At 47.3% G+C, this 26814-nt stretch overlaps 1 protein-coding gene across 4 annotated transcripts in view; it reads left to right on the top strand.

Moving 5' to 3' along the window:
• The window catches only part of LOC147747627 (putative oxidoreductase ZK1290.5), a 775562-nt gene that overhangs the window by 507318 nt on the left and 241430 nt on the right, over positions 1-26814 (top strand). For all 4 annotated transcript variants that reach the window (XM_086954359.1, XM_086954367.1, XM_086954345.1 and 1 more), the window contains exon 5: positions 7614-7796. In XM_086954359.1, coding sequence (XP_086810485.1) covers positions 7614-7796 — 183 coding nt within the window. The remainder of the gene's footprint in view (positions 1-7613; positions 7797-26814) is intronic.

The following is a 26814-nucleotide window of genomic DNA, read 5'->3' as shown; positions in this document are numbered from 1 at the left end:
AGAGTTTGAAGAAACATTCAGGGAAATTTTCTTTTCCTTATTAATTAACTAAAGCACTATTTAAACATTGAACTATGCTAAGAGATTCCATATGTGCTTTAGGACAAAATTGTGGTGAAACAAAAAATCTTCCAAAAGCAGAGCAAACTTGATTCCCCTCTGTATCATTATGTTTACCGGCATTTTATGTTTAAAGATCTGAACATAAAAAAATCTCAGATCCTTAACAGTATTAATGGTCATTAATTCTATTTGATGGGCAAATACAATTTAGAAGTTCCTATTGGGCTTTTCTTTATTTAGACATGCATCCAAATTTGATATTATAGCAGAAAAAAATTGGCTTTTAGTAACCTTAACTAGTGTACATTTAGCTTGTCTTATAACTTCAGTTTTATATAGAAAATATTTGGCAGTTTTCGTTTTAGAGTATGTTTCCATTATGAATTAAAACCATTTGAATAATACCAACCCAACAACCAAACAGCCTTAGCATGTGATGTACTTAGCACAATTAGTGATGTTACCTCACATCATTTAACCATCCTTTTATCATGGTGTCAGTTAGCAGTGCAAACTGTGTCTGATACAATGGAGGGATCCAAATCTTAACCAACCCCCTGTCTCCCGCAGCATGGTGCCTGAAACTGTGAACTATGTGCAAATAGGTGATTGCAAAATAAGCTTATATGTTTTAAACAGCTACAATGCTGCAGACCATCTTTTTTATTGTTGAGGCATGGGTGAGTGGTGGAAGTGTGGTTGATGTTTTCCTTCAGCATTGAAAGCATAACTCGGCCTCCGGTCTCCAGTGGTCTTCCAAACCATGAACCACAGCTCTCAATATTAAGGTTTTCTTAAGCAACCAAGCCACAAGCCTTATTACAGCTACACTGTTTCTCCACAGTCCAATCTTGTTATGTTGGTTGCGATATGTGGTCTGCAGCTTACCTGATACCCTGTGGTAATGAGGCGTGTAATCCAGCTCTGAGTGGCTCGACTACTTGTGAAACTGGTATCCTATTTCTATCTTTAGCCCAGCTATTCATAGTTCAGGTAGAATTTGATGCATACCGACCTCAGATATGTAAAGTTCCGCTTAAATGTGACACTTAGCCCCTTACTCTTTTATCCTGTGTGCATTTTGAGGACATATATGTGAGGTATGGCTATTAAGATTCTGTGTTGGTATGAGAGTATGGTTCCTGGGACCAGTGTGATCTATCCTTAGTTTGACATGGCCCAAGATGGAGGCTGAAGTGCAGCTTTCCTAGACACGGAAGTGTGTGATTATAGAGATGAGGCTAATCTTAGAGATTTCATGAGGACCTTTGGGCAGGAGATTGTGGATCTTTCCTTCCTGAGAACTGCCATTTCATTGATGGTAGATGAAGAGCGTACGTCACCTGAGGTAACAAAGTTTCTAGGCAGACCCTGTCACTTTAGTTTTTCTCGGATTGCTACTTCAGGAAGACCAATCACAACCAGCTTCAGAGTCTTCACACTCCATTGTGCTCATATTCTGGATACTTCTGCTCCCAGCCAGCATTGAGTGTCTGTCACCTTGCACAACGACTGTCTCTACACTGAGGCCAGAAAATCTAATTTGAAAACGAATCCCCCCAAATCTTTTCCTGGATTTTTGACAGTCAATCAACATTCCCTGTCTGAAAAATCAGGGTGATTGTGGAACCAAAACCATCCACTCTGTTCTCATTCCAAATTCTCCTTGACCACGGAAGGGAGTCCTCCGGAGTGTATCCGAAGAACTGCTGTGATACGAGGCTCGTGTCTGTCTGGTAGCCTGTCTTTAAGAAGAGACATCACTTGAAGCCCGCTCAACTTGCTGGAAAACATGAGTGTTAGAATTGGGGGTCTCTGGTTGGCGCAGGTTTGTACTTGCGACAAGCAGGGACCCTCTCCTCTAAGTCAGGGCAAAGGATTACTCCCAGAAATAACCCCTGCTCGCCCTTTAGGTAGTGTGGCGCAAGCAGTCTAGGCTAAACTCTGGAGTACATAGGGTTAAACATTTGCAACATCACACACAATGATCATCAACCCACCACACAATGACACTAGACTGTATTTCTGTAAAAATATCTTCTTTATATATATCTTTAGATCAGGCTTGTAAATACAGTCTTTGCGTAGTTTAAGAAAATGGTTCCAGCAACTTTCAATAGACCATATATACTCTTCCAGCAGTGCCTTGTAAATACAGTCTTTTTACTTTCTAAAAGTGGTTCCAGTTATTTTCTCGAAAATGGGCCACAGTTCTTGTTCAGCGTTAAACGAATTGTTCTTGTGCTTTTTTAAAAAGGGTTGCGGACTCTTCCCTAGTCCTGGTACGTTCCTCCAGCAAGAATTTCAATCAGCCAGGGCCTCTCTGCGCCAACGATCGGACCCGGTCTGCCCAATCTCACGCCTCTAGCGGGATCGGCGGCCGGGGAGTCACTGTCAGCCTGACGAGCGCGCTGCACGGCTGTCAGGGGAGAGAGCGGGGGCCCGGGGAGTGCTCACTGCGCGGCTCCGGGGACTCGGCTGAGGCAGATGGCGGTGCGAGCGAGGCGGGACAGGGGCTCGCACCGCGGGACGGGAAACAGTACCTTTGTCTTTTTGAAGGGGTCGGGTGTAGGCCGGCTCGGCGGTCCACGTCGCGGTGTCTTCCTCCCGGGGTTGGAGCGAGCGGCGGCTCGGCTCTGGCTCGGAGGTTGGCGTTGCGGCGCGGGTCGGGCAGACGGCGACACACCTCAGGTCCTGGAAAAGGGGGGCAGAGCCCCGGGTAGCAGCGTGAGGCGCACACAAGCCTCTCAGGTCACAGCAGATACTTGGCCAAGTCCGTTCTTGCGATGCTTCGCAGTTAGGCAGGCGGTAGGGACGGTGATTAGGTCAGCGAGGCTGGGCCTTACGGTGTCACCTGGTGCCGGCCAGTTAGCAGATGCGGTGCTCGGCGGGACGGGGTGCCAAGGGCCTCTTAGGAGGGGCGCAGGGATTCTTTCACGGCGCGCTCCTCTTTCCTTCAGCAGCTGTGTCGATCGGATTGATGGCTCACAGCAGCTCCTTCTTCCAGGGGGACAGGGTAGCGCCCACTGTTCCTGGGGCGCTGGTCAGGGGGCAAGTTCACAGCAAGCCCTTGGAGATCTTGGTAAAAGTTTGGCACAAGGTGGATAAAAGCAAAGTCTTTCAGTCTTTCTTCTCCTGCTCTCCTTCAGCAGCAAGGCACCCACCACAGGCCAGTCTCTTGGGGTCAGAGTCAGTACTTCTCCTTGCAGCTTCCAGGGTCCTTCTCTTCAGGCAGAGCTTCTTCTTTGCGCAAACTGGATCTAATTTACAAGGAGCAGGGCTCCTACTTTTATACCCAGTTTCTTTTGTTCTTACAGGCCAGGGGGGCCTCTGCATAACTGTTCTCAGTCCCTGAGCACTTGTGATGGGTACTTCTGCTTCTGCAGTCAGTGTGAGGGCAGGCACATCAGCCGCTCCCCAGGGGGGCGGAGCCGGCATTGTGAAGACAGGGGCAGCTTGAGCACTTTGTTGACAAGCTTCGGTCCTTCCTGGTCCAGGTGCAGGCTGAGTCATCAGTCGCTCCCCAGGGGGGCGGAGCCAGCATTGTGGAGGCAGAGCACAGCCTGATGCATCATTCAGGGAAACTCCCACCTCCCACTAAGGTGTCATCCTGCTATTCACCCACTGTCCACACCCAGCCCTGTCACTCACACAACTCAGACAGTCAGATACACACAAGAGCAGAGGCGGGCTGAAATGGTTAGGCAAGCAAATGCTAACTTTCTAAAAGTAGCATTTGCAAACCCAGGATATTAAAATAAACTTTACTAAAAGAAATATTTTATTATTCTGAGTTCAGGCATACTAAACATGACTCTCTACCATGTTCCCTGAGCCTGCTGGGATTATAGAGTGTAATAAATTCCAGCAGCCCATTCTGGCCTAAAGGGAGCAGGTAGCCTTACAATAGTGAAAAACGAATTTGGTTGTAATTCACTACTAGGACATGCCACACACATCAGGGCTTGTCCTACCTTACACTTACAATGCACCCTGCCCTCAGGCCTACCATAGGGGTGACTAATATGAAGTTAAGGGAAGGTTTAGGGGCTGGCAAGTGTGTGCACTTGCCCAGCCAGCATGACAGTACCAGACTGCACGCAGGTTCTGCAGTGGCAGACCCTAGATACATTTTAAGGCTGCTTCTGTGGGTGGCGCAATCAGCGCTGCAGGCCCACTAGCAGTATTGGCATTTACAAGCCCTGGCACTCCTGGTGCACTTTACTAGGGACTAACAGTAAATCCAATGAACCAATCATGGACATCAATCACATGTACAATTTACAGTAGGGAGCACTTGCACTGCGGCACGGGTTGGCCGTGGCGCAGTGCCCTGAGTAGCGGACACCAGCAAAACATCTGAGGCACAACAGCCAAAAGTGGAAGGGAAACTCACGCCAAGGTGCCAGGTCTAACAATGAGGAATATGCCTACTCCAAGAGAGAGGGCATGTGCCTGCTTTGCATGAGGAGAGATGGTCCAGGAGGAGAAACCCCGAAATGGTCCCAGAGTGTGGATCACCCAGAAGAAGTACGTTGATTACCTGGAGTGTATCTGATGGAGACCCAATCAGTGAGTGTCACAAGGCCTTCCTGTGTGGTGAAGGTGGTGAATTGCATGAAGTATCGACAACCCCCAGGTGACATGATTGCCCCTGCTGTGCTTGGAGTTCTCAGGAGCTCAACAACAAAACCATTGCAGAGAACACCCCTACTGTCTTAGAGTCCACTTCTACAAAAGAAGTGTGCCACTACAGAGACCTGCCAACCTGTACTTCTCAAGTGGCAATTTCCAAGAGACAGGGCTATTCACTGTTCCCATGGCCACTGGCTAAGATAATGATAATGCGACTGCGAATGGAACACCACCAAGTTCTATGTCAAACCGCATCTCCGCGAACATAAAAGATGAGGCCTGAAGTGTAGGACATAATGGACTGTGTCTTGAACTCAGAAAGATAATCCAGCATATTAGGGAGAATAACTATTGCCAACGTGAACTCTTTCTGCTCAAGCAATATAACAAATTGTCCTACGAATTACCTATCAAAATCGTTGCTTGTACAAGCATAATTATCAGCTTCCACCTGTTCCAGATTCATATCTCCTATCTTTTAAATGCTACAAGATTGCTGTAGACAGCATACGAACTGTAGAACTGGCATAAGACCCCTGGTGTATGTTGCAGAACCTGTAGTTTAAATCCCACCACTGTGTTGATTGTGTCTGTTTTATTAAAGTACTTTTCTTTTACTTAAGTCAAGCACTGACATTGAAAATGAATTTTTGTGTCTGTTGGTTTACTGTTGAGTTATGAGTCTCTACCCCCACAATCCCTCCCTAAGAAAACGTTCACCTCTCGCCCTCACTACCCTGAGGGCCTAGGGTTGAATGGATGTACTTGTCCCAGTTAGCAGAGCCATAATAGGACAGGCCCCAGGACACCAAAGGCAATGCCCCCAATCACTACAGTTGTGGACCTTTGCCTCTGACTGCCTTGTGGACCTCTCCTATCCGAGTCAGACACAACTACCTCTGAGATCCAAGGCACCACTGTCTCCAAAGCAGTGAACCATAGCTTCTATTGGAAGTAAAGTATTAAGATTTTCTCATATCCCCATGAGTTCAAAGTCCCATTTCAAAACAAAACAAGTGTGTAAACAGAACACAACAAATGCCTGTGCACCACAACTTGTAACACAGTTCATAGTGTAAGGCGCATTATTTTAATATCTCGCACCTAAATGTGTTGGATTATAAGCTAGGCAAAACCAAAGGAGATGATGGACGGAGAGTTGAACAATGCAAGCACTCACCCCCGGTCAACTGATCTGGGTTTAATCCATCATCGTTCTTTAGCTCACTCCGCCACCCCAGTTCAGAGATGGCCATATGCAAATAAGTCTGACCCTGTGCCTCATGGGGACAGTCCAGCCCGAACTGCCAAGCCATGTCTTCTCTGGACCGGAAACAAGCATCCTGGGACCAGTTTCTGGCTAATTAGCCGTCATCAGCCAGGCTAGCTTGAATCCAGTGGCAGAGTGAGCAAGGCACCCACGTCTGGGCATACCCTGCCAACTTAGGGTGAACAAAGCAAAACCAAAGGGGGTGATGGACGGAGTGTTGAACAATGAACAATGTTCCCATGAGGTACAGAGTCAGACTGATTTGCATATGGCCAGGTCTGAACTGGGGTGGCAGAGTGAGCTAAAGAATGATGATGGATTAAACCCAGATCAGTTGACTGGGGGTGAATTCTTGCAATGTTCAACACTCCGTCCATCATCCCCTTTGGTTTTGCTTTGGATTATAAGCTAGAGCACCATCTTTTAAATGAAGTGCGGCTGAGAAGGCACTTAGCAGAAGAGGGGGAGTATTTTCTGTCGAGTAATTCAGGAATCCTTTTACACACCCGCAAGTGGCTTAATAGTTTAGCTATTTGTTATTTTGATGCTTTGCAAGGGGTGTAAGAGGAGACTGACATGGTTGTAAGTGTGAGATATCGGTTGTAGGAAAGAGATGGTTCTGCTAGTGTGGTGGTATGATGGTATTTTGGGTTTGGTGTGAGTTGGGTGTCTGGTATGGTGAGGTGCAAACTGGTTAAAGTGGTAGGCAGTGAATAAGAGTTGAGAAGAATAATGTGATAGGACCTGTTGAGAAAGAGGTCATGTGAGCATTCTTGTGTATGAGACCATCGGGCAGAGGATTTAGATGGTATGTAGAAAACACGATATTTGACTACCACATTGTGGCGAAGTATACCCTTCAAACACCCATGACTTTGCCAGCGTCTTAATGAATGGTTTTACTGGAGAGGCAAAATAGGTGCCTTGAATTGCAAAATTATTTTGGAAAAAAGATTGCTGGGTGAGGATGGAGACTTAAAGGTCTAGCTATATTAGAAGCAGTGAATGATATCGAGATACTGAGGTTAGAGAGAAGCGATGGGTTAGATGGTGGTATGGCAGGTGGTGGAATGCATGCATCAGCAATGATAGCCTAAAGAGATGATAGGAGCTCAATATGATTCTGTTAAAAAAAAAAAAAAAAAATATATATATATATATATATATATATATATATATATATATATATAATAGGAGCGACCTTCACTTGTACTCTAGTCGTTTTTTAGAGTGTGATCACTTATACATTCCATTACGTTTATAACTAACAGCCACTTGGCTCATTGTTGCGCCATTGGCTATCCGGCAGTATTTTCATTTTGTTTGTAAAAAATAAACTATCCTAATGCTATTGATTTAAGGGAAGCATATAGGGTCATTAAAATAAACTTTGCTGAATTGTCATAGCAATAATCCAAATCTGTTTTCATATTTCAAGTTGGTGGCTGCACAAGTTTTTGAAAATGGCAGAAGTGTAAAGTACTAAACTAACTGGATTAGAAGAGAAAATCATGCAATGTATGTCTTATGATGTCACTTTAAGAAGGATATGTAAAGAAAAGCATAACTTTCAAAGAAAACGTAACATTTTACACGCTGTTCATATAATATAGATGCTGATATGGCTTGTTATCCTTGATTCCAGGCTGAATACCACCCGTTCCAAAGACCCCAAGAGATGGTGGACTACTGTCGAAAAAATAATATTGTTTTTGAGGGCTATTGCCCATTGGCTAAGGGGGAAGCTCTGACTCATCCCATTATCATTCAGTTAGCCAAGAAGTATAACAGAACCCCAGCACAAATCTGTATCCGGTGGAGCATTCAAGTAAGTGATCGTTCCAGCGCAAATTGTACAATTCAGGGACAGTGTGTTCTGCGCCCTGTATGCCTTGTATTAACAGTAGAATGAAACAGTAGTTAATGCTACATGTATGACGCAAGCTATTGGAACACAAAGTTTATTTATTAGGGTAATTGGTACATTATATAAGAGAAAAAATAACTATGTGTGTGTATATATATATATATTCACTGAAAAAACCATAGGTTTCACACCAGTTATAGTAAGGAATTAGCATTTAAAAAACCGATGAAATTCACTGAAAAAACCATAGGTTTCACACCAGTTATAGTTAGGAATTAGCATTTAAAATACCTATTAAATTCACTGAAAAAACCATAGGTTTCACACCAGTTATAGTTAGCTGGAAATTTGACTGACATAAAACCATTGAAATTCCCACGTTATAGTTAGTTGGACTCACTATAACTTGCGCGCCTGCAATGCACTGCTGATGACATCACATATTACATCACTCGTGACATGGTCAGTGACATCACTCATGACACCATCCTTGTGACAGAGTGACTGACCTCCTTTTACTGTAAAGTAACCCTTGAAACACATATTCAAAAATAGAAACTAACATTTACAGAAAAGTGGAGATACCTATACCAGTTACAACAACCAATTTAGTAATTCCACCATTTATATACACATCCACTCAGACACCTTTACATCCGTTAACACACCGACAGTCTTCCAAAAGTTGCTCACACACATACTCACACATGCAAATAAACTATTGAACATCCATTTTTTTGCATATACAGCTATACACACACTACCACCTTACTTCTAAGGAAACTTACACATACTTACTCTCTTAAACAATCACTTATAGAAACACATAGTTATTAAAACAAGAACTCTTTAAATCTCTCACTCTCACATATACTCACTTATATACATCAATACTCACATATACTAGATTAAAACATATGTAATTACTGATAAAGACACTAGTGAGACAGTCATTCACTTACTAACACATACATATACACACTCATTCACCCATACAGTCCGGCACACATGCTGTCTTCAAAACACATACAAACAGTGAGTCAGTCATTGATGCATCTATGTGCTAAGTAACACCCCCACCAAATCAAACAGACAATTATAAAGATACTAAAAAAAATCTAATAACCCATATACATACACATGTAGCTACTCACCAACCCATGCAGCCACTTATACACAAAGTGAAACAATGATACATATATTTAAATATTTAAACATTACTCGCTAATATATGTATTCACTAAGATACACTTAATAAGCTAGTTAACTAATCATTTTTTTTTTAAAAACATCAATTTAGACACTTATTTAAACATTTATTCTTCCTCTTCGACCTTTACATATACATATATAAAACATATTTATTTTTCAGAAAGACACACATTCACTGGATGGTGTCATTAGTGATGTCATGAGTGATGTCACTGACCATGTCATGAGTGATGTAATATGTGATGTCATCAGCAGTGCATTGCAGGCGCGCAAGTTATAGTGAGTCCAACTAACTATAACGTAGGAATTTCAATGGTTTTATGTCAGTCAAATTTCCAGCTAACTATAACTGGTGTGAAACCTATGGTTTTTTCAGTGAATTTCATCGGTTTTTTAAATGCTAATTCCTTACTATAACTGGTGTGAAACCTATGGTTTTTTCAGTGAATTTCATCGGTTTTTTAAATGCTAATTCCTTACTATAACTGGTGTGAAACCTATGGTTTTTTCAGTGAATTTCATAGGTTTTTTAAATGCTAATTCCTAACTATAAGTCTCACTTTATAAGTAAGACTGTTAGCGCTCTATTTGTTCTTTAGAACACTCTGGTACATTCTAACATTGGGCTATAGTTGGGCTACATATGGCTGATATTTGGGCTACATTTGTTTTTTTTTGTCTCTGGTGGCCATCTTTGGGCTACATTGGGCTACATTTGGGCTACATTTGGGCTCTAACATATATATAGCCCAATGTAGCACAATATATATTTTTTTCAAAGTTAATTTTGGTAAAAACCACTTGAGTATAGCAAAGGCACATCGGGCTACCAGTCCCTACAGTTTTTCCCAATTTTTTTTTTTTTATTTATTTTTTTATTTTTTATTTGCCTCGGAGCGCTCCCGGTGCGTGCCCCGGTGAGCGCCCCGGAGAGCGTACTCGTTTGAAGCGCCCCGGTGCGCGAACCGGGAAGCGTCCCGTTAGCGCAAATGTCACGAACGAAAACATGATCGTGACGTATCGCGTAGCCGCGTCCGCGTGATACGCACGGCGTAAACGCACCTGGAAGCATTCGACGGGCTTACGCGACGCGCCCCTGGGCGCGCCCCAGGAGGCGCCCCGCGGCGCGTAGCGTAAGCGCGTCTGGTCATGTGACCTGAAAATAACACTTTTGATTGGTTCACAACGTAAGCGCGTCGGGTCATGTGACCTGAAAATAACACTTTTGATTGGTTCACAACAGTTTTCTTTTCCAAATGATGAAAGACCCCACCTTTTTTCCTCATTTTCACTTTGTTGTTTGAGTGAAGAAGACCTGCATTCTGTGAGAAATGGCTTCACTCGTAGCAGCTGCAGGTGCATCTGCACCACCACCACCTCCACCACCACCACAAGGACCACCACAAGACCACATTGGTGGTCATGAAGAAGAGGAGGACGAAGAGGAGCAGGAGGAGAGGCAATATCTGCCTGAGGACAATCCCCCATACAGACCCAAGGAACATTTTATTTGGGAGTTTTTCAAGATGCCAAGGGGTGCTAAAAAAGTGAATGCAGCAAAGGTGACTTGCCTCATCTGTGACCAAAAACTGTCAAGAGGGAACCCAAACAAGAAATATTCGTTTGGGAGCCACACTATGATTAGGCATATGCAGAGGAAGCACCCAAACAATTATTCAAGAGCAGAAGTCAGGGAACTGACCAAGAACCCTCCCCATCCTTCTACTTCAAGCACCTCCAACCAACCCACTCCATCGGGTGCAGAGGCTAGGGAGATGGTCCCTAATGTCCAAACCAAGTTTTCAAAATTTAAATTTGTTTGCATATATTGCAACAAAACAATATCATATGGTGAGCAGAACATCAACTTAATCGAGCTGCAGACAACCATCACTGCAGCAAGCAACTTTAATTTTTTTTTAATTTTTTTGCTCCAGTTGAGCTGTTTGCAATTCCCTGTCTTTTGTTTCACCCCAGAAAAACTACAAAAAAATATAAAATTGTTCTGAAAATCCCCCCAAAAAAATGTTCCAAAAAACAAACAAAAAATATAAAACAACAAAAAGAAAAAAAACCAGTTCTTTTCAGAACTACCTCCAATTTATATGAAAATGCTACATTTTTTAAAAACTGTCTTTCTTTTTTCCCCCATGGTACGCTCCCCGGTGCGCGTACCGGATGCTTCCCCTCGCGAAAATCGAAAAAAATTATAATAATTTTATGCCCCGCGGGGCCCTTTTATGACCCCCACATCAAACCTAGGGGGTCAGGGGGGTCTACCCCTGCCCCCTTATGGTCATTTCCCCCTTTGTTTTTGCCACCTCTTGTGTCTCGATCCTACCGAGACACAAGATGGCGGCCGTTCCGGACTGATTGGAATGTTTACAGACACCCGAGAGCCAATCAGCTTTCTGTGCGCAAGTCGCGTGGCGGGCCCGGAGCGCTCCCCGGAGCGCGTACCGGGGCGCTGCCATAGATATATATATATATTTTTTTGAACCTAAATTACTCAAAATCCACTGGAGCACATATCTTGAGACATAGCAAAGGCACATCGGGCTACCAGTCCCTACAATTTTGCCAAGTTTGGTGGAAATCCATTCAGCCGTTCGGGCTAAAAGTGAGGTCGACCGCCCTATGGAAATTAACATGGGGAAAACACGTTTTGGGACCCCCCTTTTATCTCGGCCCCCGCTTCACGTATCCCCCCCACATTTTCAGGGATAGAGCGGGGCGCCGCGAGACAATTTTGAGGAAATTTTCAGGCAGATTCGCCAACCGGCGCCAAAGTTATTCCAAATAGAATTTTGAGATTTAACATTGAAAAAAATCCTAACTATAACTACCTACTGGCGACCGCCAGTAGGTGATATATATATATATATATATATATATATATATATATATATATATATATATATATATATATATATATATATATATATATATATATATATATATATATATATATATATATATATATATATATTGCCACCACAATCTCCGGAGAGATAGATGAGTCGCACACGGACTTGCCTTCAAATGCTTTAATGCATGCAGTACAACGGAGGAAACAGCATTCTGACCAACATGTTTCGTTTCGGCTGGAAACTTCTTCTAGGTGTGCCTGCTCCAAAGTTCAAACGTTTGCGTGTTACAGGTGAGTGTGTAATCTTTTGTGGTTGCCTTCTTCCGAAGGTTCCGCCCCAATTGTGGAAGTCGCTTCCTTTTTAAAATTGCCTTGTGGGACCTGTAGTTGGCAAACGATTGTTGAAGTTTATTTTTTAAACCCTCCAGTGGGTGTCGTGTTTCACCCGTTGTAAAACGCTTTACTCTGCTGAGTTTTGCTGCAAGTTACCCCAATGTCAATCAATTCCGTGACTGACTGGGGGCCAGGATACCGGGGTCCAGTCCCCGGGAGCACCGCAGACTCCTGAAATTCGCTACCACGGTTCCAACCACTTGGTTCAAGGCGGGGGCTGCATGGCGCTTCTTCTTCTGGCTGTGTGTCTCCTCGGCTGAACCACGCCGACATGTATTGCCACCACAATCTCCGGAGAGATAGATGAGTCGCACACGGACTTGCCTTCAAATGCTTTAATGCATGCAGTACAACGGAAGAAACGGCATTCTGACCAACATGTTTCGTTTCGGCTGGAAACTTCTTCTAGGTGTGCCTGCTCCAAAGTTCAAACGTTTGCGTGTTACAGGTGAGTGTGCAATCTTTTGTGGTTGCCTTCTTCCGAAGGTTCCGCCCCAATTGTGGAAGTCACTTCCTTTTTAAAATTGCTGTGTGGGACCTGTAGTTGGCAAACGATTGTTGAAGTTTATTTTTTACACCCTCCAGTGGGTGTTGTGTTTCACCCGTTGTAAAACGCTTTACTCTGCTCAGTTTTGCTGCATGTTACCCCAATGTCAATCAATTCCGTGACTGACTGGGGGCCAGGATACCGGGGTCCAGTCCCCGGGAGCACCGCAGACTCCTGAAATTCGCTACCACGGTTCCAACCACTTGGTTCAAGGCGGGGGCTGCATGGCGCTTCTTCTTCTGGCTGTGCGTCTTCTCGGCTGAACCACGCCGACATGTATTGCCACCACAATCTCCGGAGAGATGGATGAGTCGCACACGGACTTGCCTTCAAATGCTTTAATGCATGCAGTACAACGGAAGAAACGGCATTCTGACCAACATGTTTCGTTTCGGCTGGAAACTTCATCTAGGTGTGCCTGCTCCAAAGTTCAAACGTTTGCGTGTTACAGGTGAGTGTGCAATCTTTTGTGGTTGCCTTCTTCCGAAGGTTCCGCCCCAATTGTGGAAGTCACTTCCTTTTTAAAATTGCCTTGTGGGACCTGTAGTTGGCAAACGATTGTTGAAGTTTATTTTTTAAACCCTCCAGTGGGTGTCGTGTTTCACCCGTTGTAAAACGCTTTACTCTGCTGAGTTTTGCTGCAAGTTACCCCAATGTCAATCAATTCCGTGACTGACTGGGGGCCAGGATACCGGGGTCCAGTCCCCGGGAGCACCGCAGACTCCTGAAATTCGCTACCACGGTTCCAACCACTTGGTTCAAGGCGGGGGCTGCATGGCGCTTCTTTTTCTGGCTGTGCGTCTCCTCGGCTGAACCACGCCGACATGTATTGCCACCACAATCTCCGGAGAGATAGATGAGTTGCACACGGACTTGCCTTCAAATGCTTTAATGCATGCAGTACAACGGAAGAAACGGCATTCTGACCAACATGTTTCGTTTCGGCTGGAAACTTCTTCTAGGTGTGCCTGCTCCAAAGTTCAAACGTTTGCGTGTTACAGGTGAGTGTGCAATCTTTTGTGGTTGCCTTCTTCCGAAGGTTCCGCCCCAATTGTGGAAGTCACTTCCTTTTTAAAATTGCCTTGTGGGACCTGTAGTTCGCAAACGATTGTTGAAGTTTATTTTTTAAACCCTCCAGTGGGTGTCGTGTTTCACCCGTTGTAAAACGCTTTACTCTGCTGAGTTTTGCTGCAAGTTACCCAAATGTCAATCAATTCCGTGACTGACTGGGGGCCAGGATACCGGGGTCCAGTCCCCGGGAGCACCGCAGACTCCTGAAATTCGCTACCACGGTTCCAAACACTTGGTTCAAGGCGGGGGCTGCATGGCGCTTCTTCTTCTGGCTGTGCGTCTCCTCGGCTGAACCACGCCGACATGTATTGCCACCACAATCTCCGGAGAGATAGATGAGTCGCACACGGACTTGCCTTCAAATTCTTTAATGCATGCAGTACAACGGAAGAAACGGCATTCTGACCAACATGTTTCGTTTCGGCTGGAAACTTCTTCTAGGTGTGCCTGCTCCAAAGTTCAAACGTTTGCGTGTTACAGGTGAGTGTGCAATCTTTTGTGGTTGCCTTCTTCCGAAGGTTCCGCCCCAATTGTGGAAGTCACTTCCTTTTTAAAATTGCCTTGTGGGACCTGTAGTTGGCAAACGATTGTTGAAGTTTATTTTTTAAACCCTCCAGTGGGTGTCGTGTTTCACCCGTTGTAAAACGCTTTACTCTGCTGAGTTTTGCTGCAAGTTACCCCAATGTGAATCAATTCCGTGACTGACTGGGGGCCAGGATACCGGGGTCCAGTCCCCGGGAGCACCGCAGACTCCTGAAATTCGCTACCACGGTTCCAACCACTTGGTTCAAGGCGGGGCTGCATTGCGCTTCTTCTTCTGGCTGTGCGTCTCCTCGGCTGAACCACGCCGACATGTATTGCCACCACAATCTCCGGAGAGATAGATGAGTCGCACACGGACTTGCCTTCAAATGCTTTAATGCATGCAGTACAACAGAAGAAACGGCATTCTGACCAACATGTTTCGTTTCGGCTGGAAACTTCTTCTAGGTGTGCCTGCTCCAAAGTTCAAACGTTTGTGTGTTACAGGTGAGTGTGCAATCTTTTGTGGTTGCCTTCTTCCGAAGGTTCCGCCCCAATTGTGGAAGTCACTTCCTTTTTAAAATTGCCTTGTGGGACCTGTAGTTGGCAAACGATTGTTGAAGTTTATTTTTTAAACCCTCCAGTGGGTGTCGTGTTTCACCCGTTGTAAAACGCTTTACTCTGCTGAGTTTTGCTGCAAGTTACCCCAATGTCAATCAATTCCGTGACTGACTGGGGGCCAGGATACCGGGGTCCAGTCCCCGGGAGCACCGCAGACTTCTGAAATTCGCTACCACGGTTCCAACCACTTGGTTCAAGGCGGGGGCTGCATGGCGCTTCTTCTTCTGGCTGTGCGTCTCCTCGGCTGAACCACGCCGACATGTATTGCCACCACAATCTCCGGAGAGATAGATGAGTCGCACACGGACTTGCCTTCAAATGCTTTAATGCATGCAGTACAACGGAAGAAACGGCATTCTGACCAATATGTTTCGTTTCGGCTGGAAACTTCTTCTAGGTGTGCCTGCTCCAAAGTTCAAACGTTTGCGTGTTACAGGTGAGTGTGCAATCTTTTGTGGTTGCCTTCTTCCGAAGGTTCCGCCCCAATTGTGGAAGTCACTTCCTTTTTAAAATTGCCTTGTGGGACCTGTAGTTGGCAAACGATTGTTGAAGTTTATTTTTTAAACCCTCCAGTGGGTGTCGTGTTTCACCCGTTGTAAAACGCTTTACTCTGCTGAGTTTTGCTGCAAGTTACCCCAATGTCAATCAATTCCGTGACTGACTGGGGGCAAGGATACCGGGGTCCAGTCCCCGGGAGCACCGCAGACTCCTGAAATTCGCTACCACGGTTCCAACCACTTGGTTCAAGGCGGGGGCTGCATGGCGCTTCTTCTTCTGGCTGTGCGTCTCCTCGGCTGAACCACGCCGACATGTATTGCCACCACAATCTCCGGAGAGAGATAACATAACACATAATCCCACTCTACATAATTTCTATAAAATAAATACCACATACTTCCTATCCACATAATTACACTGCACAATTTACCACATAATTCCACTACACACAACGTACATCCACTCCAGTCCAAAAAACAGTATTGAAAACGTTTACATTTACAACGCCAATAGATCTAACTCTCGCAAATGCGAAACCTATTACATTGCAAACACTTCTTTAACTAGTAGTCGCGTTTGCAGAGTGGTGGAGAAAGGGTGCTGGGCCTCCGACCAGCGCTCAGGAATACCGCTGAGTAGGACTTACAGGAGGTACTAGGAGGGCTTCTTGGCCCCAAAGTCCCTCGGGAGTAAATTGGACTTCATCCCCAATCCCGTAGTCTGCCAGGAGGTGTGTTTGAAGAGTGGTGGAGAAAGGAGGGCATTGCCTCCGAAGACAACTTAGCAATCAGCCGTCTTCAGCCAGGCTTGCTTGAATCCAATGACAAAGTGAGCAAGGGACTCACGTTTGAGCATACCCTGCCAACTTATGGCGAACAAAGCGGTACAAAAGGGGGTGGTGATGGACGGAGCATGTGAATCAATCAAACACTCACACCCAGTCAACAGATCTGGGTTTAATCCATCACCGTTCTTTAGCCCACTCTGCCACCCCAGTTCAGACATGGCCATATGCAAATCAGTCTGACCCTGTGCCTCATGGGAACAGTCAAGCCCAAACTGCCAAACCATGCCTTCCCTGGACCGGAAACAAGCTTCCTAGAACCAGTCCTAGGACTGGGGTGGCAGAGTGGGTTAAAGAACGCTGATGGATTAAACCCAGATCTGTTGACTGGGTGTGAGTGTTTGATTGGTTCAGATGCTCCGTCCATCACCATCCCCTTTTGTACCGCTTTTTTCGCCATAAGTTGCCAGGGTATGCTCAGACGTTATTTCCTTGCTCACTTTGCCACTGGATTCAAGCAAGCCTGGATGAAGACAGCTGTAATGCCAGAAACCGGTCCTAGGAAGCTTTTTTCCGGTCCAGGGAAGGCATGGTTTGGCAGCTCGGGCTGGACTGTTCCCATGAGGCTTTTTCCTGTGGGCGCACTACTTACCTGTGAGGGTCTGAAGGTGCTGGGGGGGGGAATGCTGCTACTGCTCAAAAAAACAGGTCTTGAGGAGTCTTCTGAAGGTCAGCAGGTCTTGGGTCTGTCGTAGGTGGCTGGGAGGGTGTGCAGGTCTTTCAGGTGGGTTGTGATGTGGCTGCGGCGAGGGATGTCGAGGATCAGGTGTGCAGAGGCGTACTGGATGCGTTGATGTTGTTTCAGGAGTTTGGCCGAGGCTCCTGCGTAGAGGGCGTTTCCGTAGTCTAAACTGCTGCTGGCAAGGGCCTGGGTGACCGTTCTTCTCGTTTCGGTGGGGATCCACTTGTAGATCTTGCAGAGCATGCAGAGGGTGTTGAAGCAGGAGGACGAGACGGCATTGACCTGCTTTGTCATGGCGAGGGTGGAGTCAAGGATGACCCCTAGGTTGCGTGCGTGGTCGGTGGGTGTTGGAGCTGTTCCCAGTGTGGTCGGCCACCAGGAGTCGTCCCAGGCCGAGGAGGTAGATCCGAGGATGAGGAATTCCTTTTTTTTCCGAGTTCTGCTTCAGTTGGCTGTTCTTCATCCACTCAGCGACGGCTTTTATTCCTTCGTGGAGGTTTCATTCTTTCTTGGAGGTTGCTTTAGGCAGCATGGGGGTCCTTGGTAAGGGAGTGGATCAGCTGGGTGTTATCGGCGTAAGAGATGATGTTGAGGTCGGCAGTCGGGCGACGTGAGCGAGCGGTGCTATGTAGATGTTAAACAGCGTTTGGCTGAGGGATGAGGCCCTGGAGTATGCCGCAGATGATCTCGGTGGCTTCGGAGCAGAAGAGGGGAGGCGGACGCTCTGTGTTCTGCCGGAGAGGAAGGAGGTGGCCCAGTCCAGGGACTTCTTTTGGATCCCGGTGTCGTGGAGGCATGTGCGGTGGCAGACAGTGTTGAAGGCGGATCCAGGAGGATGAGGGCCACGGTTTCTGCGCTGTCTAGCAGGGGATGAGGGCAGTTTCAGTGCTGTGGTTGCTGCAGAACCCGGACTGGGACGGGTCCAGAATGCTGTTCTCCTCGGGGTAGCGGGTCAGTTGTTTGTTGACGGTTTTCTCGATTACCTTCGCCGGGAACGGGAGCAGGGAGGTTGGCCGGAAGTTCTTGAGGGTTCCGCCTTGGGTTTCTTGAGTAAGGCGTTGATCTCGGCGTGCTTCCAGCTCTCCGGGAAGATTGCAGTCTCAAAGGAGATGTTGATGGCTTTCCGGAGATGGGGTGCGGTCGTGGCTTTGTTGAAGAAGTGGTGTGGGCATGGGTCTGACGGAGATCCAGAGTGGATGGTGTTCATGATTTTGATGGTGTCGGCGTAGTTTATGCTGTTCCAGGAGAGCAGGCTGTCGGTGTGGATGGTGGTCGTGGGGGTGGGGGTCTCAGTGGTCGTCGGGTGGTTGTGGCATTGAAGCTGTCAGGGATGTCTGCGATCTTGCGATGGAAGAAGGTGGCAAGTGAGTTGCACAGGTCTTGCGAAGGTGGGATGTCGTTGGTGTTGGAGCTGGGGTTGGAGAGTGCCTTCACGATGTTGAAGAGCTCTTTGCTGTTGTGCGCGTTGTTGTTTAGGCGATCTTTGAAGGAGGCCCTTTTGGCGGATCTGATGAGGTGATGGTGTCTGCGGGTGACGTTCTTGTGGGCTGCATAGCGGTTCCGTGTTTGTTCACTGTGCCATTTCTTCTCTAGCTTTCGGTAGGTTTGCTTGGAAGCCAGGAGGTCTTCAGTGAACCAACCGGCTTTCTTGCTGGTGTGGCTGTTGGAGGGCTTCTTGAGCGGGGCGAGGGTGTTGGCGCAGTCGCAGATCCACTGTCTGAGGTTGCGGGCGGCGGTGTCGGGGTCGGTGGGGTCGGCGGGTGAGCTCCAGGCGAGAGTGGTGGTTAGCCGGTCTTTGGTGACTATGCTCCAGCAGCAGCGAAGGATCTGTTGGGTGTGGTGGTGTGTGTTGGGTTTCCGGAAGGTGAAGTGGATGCAGCGGTGGTCGGTCCAGTGGAGTTCGGTGGTGTGGTTGAAGGAGACGTGGGAGCCAGTGGAGAAGATGGGGTTGAGCGTGTGGCCGGCAGCGTGGGTTGGTGCTGTGACTAGTTGTCTGAGTCCGAGGTTGGCGAGGTTGGCGATCAGGGTGGTGGAGTTGGTGTTGTTGTTCTCGAGGTGGAAGTTCAGGTCCCCGATGAGGATATAGTGCTTGGAGGCGAGGGCGTGCGTGCTGACGAAGTCGGCGATGGAGTCGCTGAATTGTGGTCGGGGTCATGGGGGTCGGTAGACGAGGGTTCCCCTGAGGCCGATGTTAGGGTCGGTGTGGATCTGGTAGTGCAGGTGTTCAGCGGTGCTGAGGGTGTCGTCGGTGTTGGTCGAGAGTCTTGCTGTGGACAATGGCGATTCCTCCTCCTACTCCGTTGGTGTGGTCCCAGTGGGTGATCTTGTAGCCTTCCAGGATGGCTATGGCTATGTCGGGTGCCGAGGAGGGGTTCAGCCAGGTCTCCGTCAGGAAGGCAACATCTGGGGAGGTTGAGTCGAGTAGGTCCGAGTATTCAATGGCGTGTTTGCGGGCGGAGCGGGTGTTGAGAAGGATGCATCTGAGGTGGTTTGGATGCTGGTGAAGTGCAGTTCTGGCAGGTGAAGGGTCCTTTGGTGCACTTTGAGGTGGCCAGGAAGCAGGTGTGTGGCGGCCGCCATAAGAAGTGGAAGTGGGAGGGTGGAGGGAGTGGGGGATTGGGCGAGCGGGGGCGGGCCGCAGGGGACACATCGGCGGGAAAACAGGGTCAGGAACGGAGAAGAACAGATGGCAAAAGGGCACAGGGCACAGAAAAAAATGGAGGAAACGAGGAGGAGGAAGAAGCACTAACAAAAGGCAATACAATTATGAAGGGAACAGAAGGCAAAGGGAACAGGGCACATAGTTAGAAGTGGGGGAGAGTTGGAAACGGGGAACAAGGAGGAAGAACAGCATACAAATAAGGAAATACAATTACGAAAAACAGTAAGAATCACTACAATTACAGTGAGACAAACCTACCTACAGCCTACCACTGGCCACCAGGGAGGAGGCGCAGGTGGCAGACTGCGTGTGGAGGAGGGCCTCGAATTCTCCTCAGTAGCGGCAGCTGGGGCTGAAGGGCAGGACACACAGGTGGTGCTGTATGGCGTGGGGAGCGACCTGCCTAAGAAGGGTCAAAGGTCGCTCCATCGTCAAGATGCTGGTTTTACCCTGGGTGTCATATCATTTCCCAGCCCTACAAGTCCCTCTACCGCATCATTTTTATCTCTCTCACCTGATCTGGGGCCCAGGGAGGAAAGGTTTGATCTTACATTAATTATTTCCCTCCTTGGAAATGGGGGATTGGGTGCCCGCACTATGAGCTCTCCTATGCAGCCAACCAACTTCAGTGGCCCATGCTGTAGCTTGTGATAGGTCCCAACCCAGAATGGACTTATGTCATACAAGATTCCGGGGGTAGGGACATTCTGGACTGGCTCATAAACCTGTGACAATGGGCTCGGCGAGAGGGATGTCTCGTCAGGGTAGCTAAACCTTGCTGGAACAAATATGGGACTCCTAATCGAGGCCCAGTGCTTTATGCGCTTATCTGTGGGTGCTCCCCGTGTTTTGCAAGATAGAAATTTCGACATGACACAGGCGATCATTCTTACATTCGGAGATCTGTATGAACACAAACTTCTGATGTCTTTCCAACACTTACGCGAGAGACACAAGATTCATGAGGGCCATTTTTTGAAGTATAATGCCTTGGTGGCGGATACAAGCGCAGTGTGGGGGGCAGAAAGTGCTGTACTGGTCACGTCCCTGCTGCTTTGCGATGGATTACTGTAACTTTGTATGCTGCCTCTTCAGGCTCTTAGGGACCTACAGTCCGAGAGGGTTTAAGACCATTAATTGGATTTTGTGGACTACTCTAGCAAGGCACTGAATGATTTTGTGGGGGCATCAAACTTAATGACTACAGTGGGTTGTGCAATCTAATCTTGAGAGAGCATATGCTCGGTCTTTGTTTTTTAGAGTTGCACCAACATCTAGGTGACAGCAAGCTGGCTGACCCCAGAAAGCTTGCTGAGGAGATGGGCCTCTCTGCAAGTACCAGAGAATCCAAAAATGTATCTGGGGAGACTCCCACAAGGGTGGTCAAGTGTCACACCAGAAGAAAAGGGGGGTGATGAAAAACTTTAAAAGAAGGAGTTCTCAAAAGGCCTACAACAACAAAAGGTATCCAGGAGTCACGACTCAGTGTTTTTGCTCGAGACTTACCACCATGTGACTTACAAGTTAGACTGTGCATTTATTCACGTGTAAAAAACATTCAGCTACTCATATATTCAACATGCAACTTGGCTAGGAATTTTTCCCATCAGTTGCCGCTCTGTACCACCATTATCACATCATTTGGGTCCTCCTTACCCAGGAGTTAGTACACAAAGTCAATCACACTGTGAAGGGTGTGGAGACTATGTGAGTGAGGAGACCGATGTCATTTGTGTTTACGATGGTATCAATATGGTGTTGAAAAAAATATTTTACACCTGAGGGAAAGCAGTGCAGTGAAAAAGTGAAAGTGAGTAAAATTGGTAGAACTGAGTAGAAGAAGTGATTTATTAGTTTCTCTCCCTTACTAAGAGAACTACGATTCCCATCATGCACCATACCTGCTTGGTAATCCCCACTATGTATCGCTTCGTCTTTGGAAGCGGTACATAGACGATATCTTGGTCGTATGGAGAGGCTCTGAGGCCAGCCTCTTAGAATTCCACAGCTGGCTAAATAACTGTAATGAGTTTTTGAAATTCACTTTGGAATCCAGCAGAAAAGAGTTGCCTTTTTTGGACCTCCTTATAGTGGCTACAGAAGATGGGTTGAAAACAGAGTTATATAGAAAACCCATGGCACGTAACGCGCTTCTCAGTTTTGAAAGTTGCCATCCCAGAGCGCTGAGAGAAAATTTCACCTGATCTATTGGGAGAATGACCTCCTATATACTGAGTCTACGGTTTCTGGATCTGGGACAGTCCATGTGCTGGTGGTCCCTCAGTGTTACAGGACTTACTCCTAGTAGGACAACTGGGGCAAGACAAGACCGTTGCCAGGCGTGTTGCCCGCTTCTATTGGCCTTGTATGAAGACAGCCTCAGATGCATCTGCAGGTCCTGTTCCACCAGCAGGCCAGTAGGAAGTCAGGGGAAAAGCTCAAGGCTCCCCTGACCCCATTACCCGTTGTTGGCACTCCCTTTGAAAGGGTAGATATTGACATTATTGGGCCCTTGGGCCCCTAGACAGCTTTAGGCAACAGGTTATACTGGTTTTGGTGGACCATGCCTCTCGCTACCCAGAGGCCATCCCTCTGAGGTTAGTGGCGACACCTGCGTTCGCCAGGACCCTCATGGGTATTTTTATCCGTGTGTGGTTCCCCAAAGAGGTAGTGTCTGACGAAGGCACTAACAGCATGCATGAAGTCCAAGGGTGATGAGTGTGGAATAACCTGTAAGTTCGACACAGCCTATTACCCCCACACCAACAGTATTGTGGAGAGATTCAACAAGACCCTGAAGGTCGTGATAATGGGCCTTCCTGGGCCCATGAGGCGTAAGTGGGATATCTTTCTCCCATGCCTTTTCTTTACCTACAGTGAGGTGCCACAGAAAGGAGTTGGGCTTAGCCTCTTTGAACTCCTTCATGGCCACCCTGGTGTTGGACCTCTTTGCCTTGTGAGAAAGGGGTGGGAGCAAGTTCTCAGCAAAGCCCCTCAGGATGTGATCAGCTATGTGCTGGCCCTCCACAACCAGATGCGCCACTTCTGGATAAAGGCAAAATGCAACCTTGAGGCCAGTCAAGAAGTTATGAAGCTCTGATATGACCAGAAAGCCACTCTGGAAGAGCTGCCTCCTGGCCTGTATGTGTGGGTTATAGAGCTTTTGGAGCCCCAAGCTTACCTGGATCACTGGACAGGCCAATATGAGGTAAAGAAGTAGAAGAGGGAGTCCACGTACTTGATGGATCTCAAGATCTCTGATAACCCCTTCAGGGTGCTCCACGAGAACCGCCTCAAACCACACTTTGAGAGGTCAGAAATGAGCATGCTCCTGATGATAGATGAGGGAGTGGAACACGATGGATCAGTGGAAGGTGTCAACCTCTCCCCTGCACTGACCCAAGAACACCAGTTACTGGGGCAGTTTGCTTCTCTGTTCTCCCTCTCCCCTGGACTCACACACCTGTCCGTCCATGACATAGACACTGGAGACAGTCCACTAGTTACAAATAAGATTTACAGATTGTCAAACAATGTGAGGACCAGTATCAAGGATGAGGTCTGAAAGATGTGTTAGGGGTGATTGAGCCCTCCAACAGTCCCTTGTGCAACACTGTAGTAATGGTGCAGAAGGCTGCGCCACCGGGTGCCACTCCAAATGTAGGTTCTGCATGGACTAGAGGGGTCTCAATTCCATTGTGAAGACTGATGTCCACCCCATTCTGTGAGCTCATAGACAGGCAGGGCACTGCTAAATTTCTCAGTACTTTTGATTTAACCTCAGGTTACTGGCAGATCATTCTGATTGTCTACCTGGGTGGCATGGCTGTCTACAGATTCAGATGGGCAGAACACCCATACCACCTCCAGGAGGTGCTTCAGGCCCTGCAACAGGTGGGCCTGACTATGAAGGACAGTAAGTGCCAGATAGGGCAGTGTTCCGTGGTTTGTCTGGCCCACATGGTGGGTGAGAGCAAGATGCAGCCCCTCCAGGCCAGGATTGTAAAACTTTTGGCCTGGCAAACCACTAAAACTAGGCATGGGCAGAGTTTGTGGAGTGTCACTCCATGGAAATCCACAAAGTTTCGGAAAATCTTGGCGAAATTCTGAGGAATTACGTGAGCGGCAGAATTTCCATCGGTCACCCTGATGGAACCCCACACAAAAAAAGACCAATTCACCAAAGGCCATACTGTTTCAATAGCCCACTGTGGTAGTGTCATTGCCTCTCCCCTTCCTTTCCAAGCGGCAACATCTGCAGCGGCTGCTGCTCTGTTACTGTTGTTTGCTTTATCTGCAGGCTCCAGCTCACTGGTGACCGGCCTCCACTCTCCGCTCTACTAAACTCCTCACCACTCACTTCCCACCAGAGTAATGCACAGCAAGCATAAGCCTCCTAGCACAACCAACAAAACCACAGCCAATAGGTACAGCGACCAGAGTCCTGGGCCAATCTTGGTAGCCAATCACAAAGGAAGTAATTATTCAGCCATTCAGAATGCACATTCTGGCCATCGGCTCCTTTGCAATCCAACCGAAGCTCACTTTCGATTCATCATAACACCAATCAGAAGCTGTGCCTTCCTCGTGTGGCTCCTTCTGAATCTAAGTAGCGCTGCTGCACAAACGGCACTCTAATTCCCCGGCGACGGGCCAGAGTACGAGGAGAAACACAGAGAAGAGCATGCGGATGTAAGGTACTTAGTAAGTGCTTAGGCTTTTAAAAAAGGAGCTCTGTGTTCCGTTACAAACTTCAGGTTTCAGTATATAGTTATCATTAGTCGAAAGCATAGAACACAATTTCCCAGAGTTGCGCAAGCATAGAAAATACTGTAGCGGTCTAGTTGTTGGCCGCATGTAGCCCAGGGACTCTTACCCTGGAACAGGTTTTCATACTTTGTATCACCCTCTGGCCAGGCGTGGCCAGAGGGTATAAATAAATGGGTGGAGGTCGCTCGTGACTTCCTGCCCAAACCCAGTCACCAAGGCATGTGTGTCCCTCATTGTAACACGACGACATTAGCTGGGCCTACTGCCACTATCATCTGCCAGAGCCACATTGGTGACGATGGTGGGCGTTCTGTCAGCTGCTCGTTGACAGACTGCGCCCCGCCTGTATTGAGGTTCCTGCATTGTGCCCCGCCTGTGCCGAAGTTCCTGCTCCTGGCCCGTCGGCCCAGCAAAGCAAATGACGCCGCTGCAGCATCGCAACATGTACATGCGATGTATCAGGAAAGCTCCAGAAGACACACTCAGGGAGGAGCACGTGAGGCACATTAGGCACCAGTTCCCTCCAGAGCAGGGCCGGACTGGGAACCAAAACCGGCCCTGGCAAAGTGCTCGGCCGGCCCCCCTCCCCACTCGGGGGTGGGGGGTGCCGCCGAGAGCTTTGCTAGGGCCGTTTTTCGGCCGATTTTGTTGCAGGGCCGATTTTGCAGCTATGCTGCAAAAACGGCCCTGCAACAAAACAGGCCCCCAGGGGCTCAAAACCGGCCCCCACCCTTGCGGCGCACCGGGGGATTGCCCGGTGCCCGCTATGGCCAGTCCGGGCCTGCTCCAGAGTCTTGTACACCACACCCACAGGGGAAAAGAACAGTTTTAACATTACAGGAGGCGCACAACCCATGTACAGAGGTGACAGACTAACAAGCGCAGGCTGCACCACCACCACTCCTGCTGCCCGCCCAACAAACTGGGCCCCAATTTGTGCATCCAGCATCATAACACTCGTAGATCAACGCGCTGCCACCATTCAATGAGCTCATACACCCGGCCACGGCGTCTCCCAGATGGGCCCTACAGATCAGCAGGTTGAACAACTACTTCATGGCGACAAGAGAAACAGATGGAGCACTCAAGCATTCCCTCCTACTGCACTTCAGGGGCAATGAGATCTACAAGCTATTCACCCCCTCCTCAACAACGGAGCGCCCAATGACTATGACGCTGCAGTCAGGGCCCTGAATGCGCATAGCTTATGGCTGCTCTTAAAATGTCTGACCGCCTTGGTACAACAAATACCAAAGGAAACCCATGCAGTAATAATATACTTGAACATACCTATCCAGCCCAACTTCATACATACATAAACAGGATCAGAAAATTATCGAGACATTCAGTGCTGCTTTTAAATATCTTTGTTTAGTTATGTGTGTGTCAGCCCCTTCAGCGTGTCATAGTTTTGTGCAAGCAAATAAAGAGCGGAAAACTACACCCGACTAACAATCCACTCTACAAGATAACGTGTTTAGCAACTGTAACTCGTTCTGGGTTAAATTCGACAAGTAAAAAGAAACGTCATATTAACAATACCCCAAAAATAATATTTAAGGAGAAACCTCACATTACGTGTTAAATAAATGTGTACATAATTAAAGGTGCTGGGCAATCTATGGCACGAAGTAACAGAAGTACTGCAGTAGAGCACGTACTATGATATCAATGTATTATTATGCAAAGTGCACATATACCAAATAGTTTCTGTCAGCTGACAACTATAGTAAGGGAGAGTGGCTAACCCCTGAACAACTACTCAATCCCCCCTTTCTGGCTTACAAGATGGAGCTAGTTACAGAGTTAGCCAGATGATTTTAAATGCACGTCTTTCTTTCCCTTGATCGTATTGAACATACACAAGTACTGTTGTATAGCATTTTAGAACCCTAGTGTAATTTTCCCGATTTATGCCCTTATATAGGTATAAATCACCTTGTCCTTATATAGGCATAGAAATCATAACCATATTTAGACATAGCCCATGCAGTTCAAGTACAGGCATGGATACTTCCACTAGTTCCGAAAAGCCACAACAATTTCTTGGAAAACTCGGCTTCAGCAGTTAGGGACTTCCCCTTGCTTGAATATTGATTTGTCCAAGAACTCATGGAGTTTTCAAAGAACTGCGACTCTTTGATGACGTTTATGTCCACCTTTACGTCAAACTCGGCACCTTCAAGGTATAAATATGCCCACACTTGCCCTAGCAAACACACTGTGGTTTGGAGCGGTTCAACTATGTACTTGACCTACGCATCTCGCTACAGCAAGTGCTGAAGGAA

This window comes from Lissotriton vulgaris, chromosome 1_1, assembly GCF_964263255.1.
Source record: "Lissotriton vulgaris chromosome 1_1, aLisVul1.2, whole genome shotgun sequence".
NCBI lineage: Eukaryota > Metazoa > Chordata > Amphibia > Caudata > Salamandridae > Lissotriton > Lissotriton vulgaris.
Note: the sequence above shows the minus strand (reverse complement) of the source record. Positions and strands in the feature narration are given on the sequence as shown.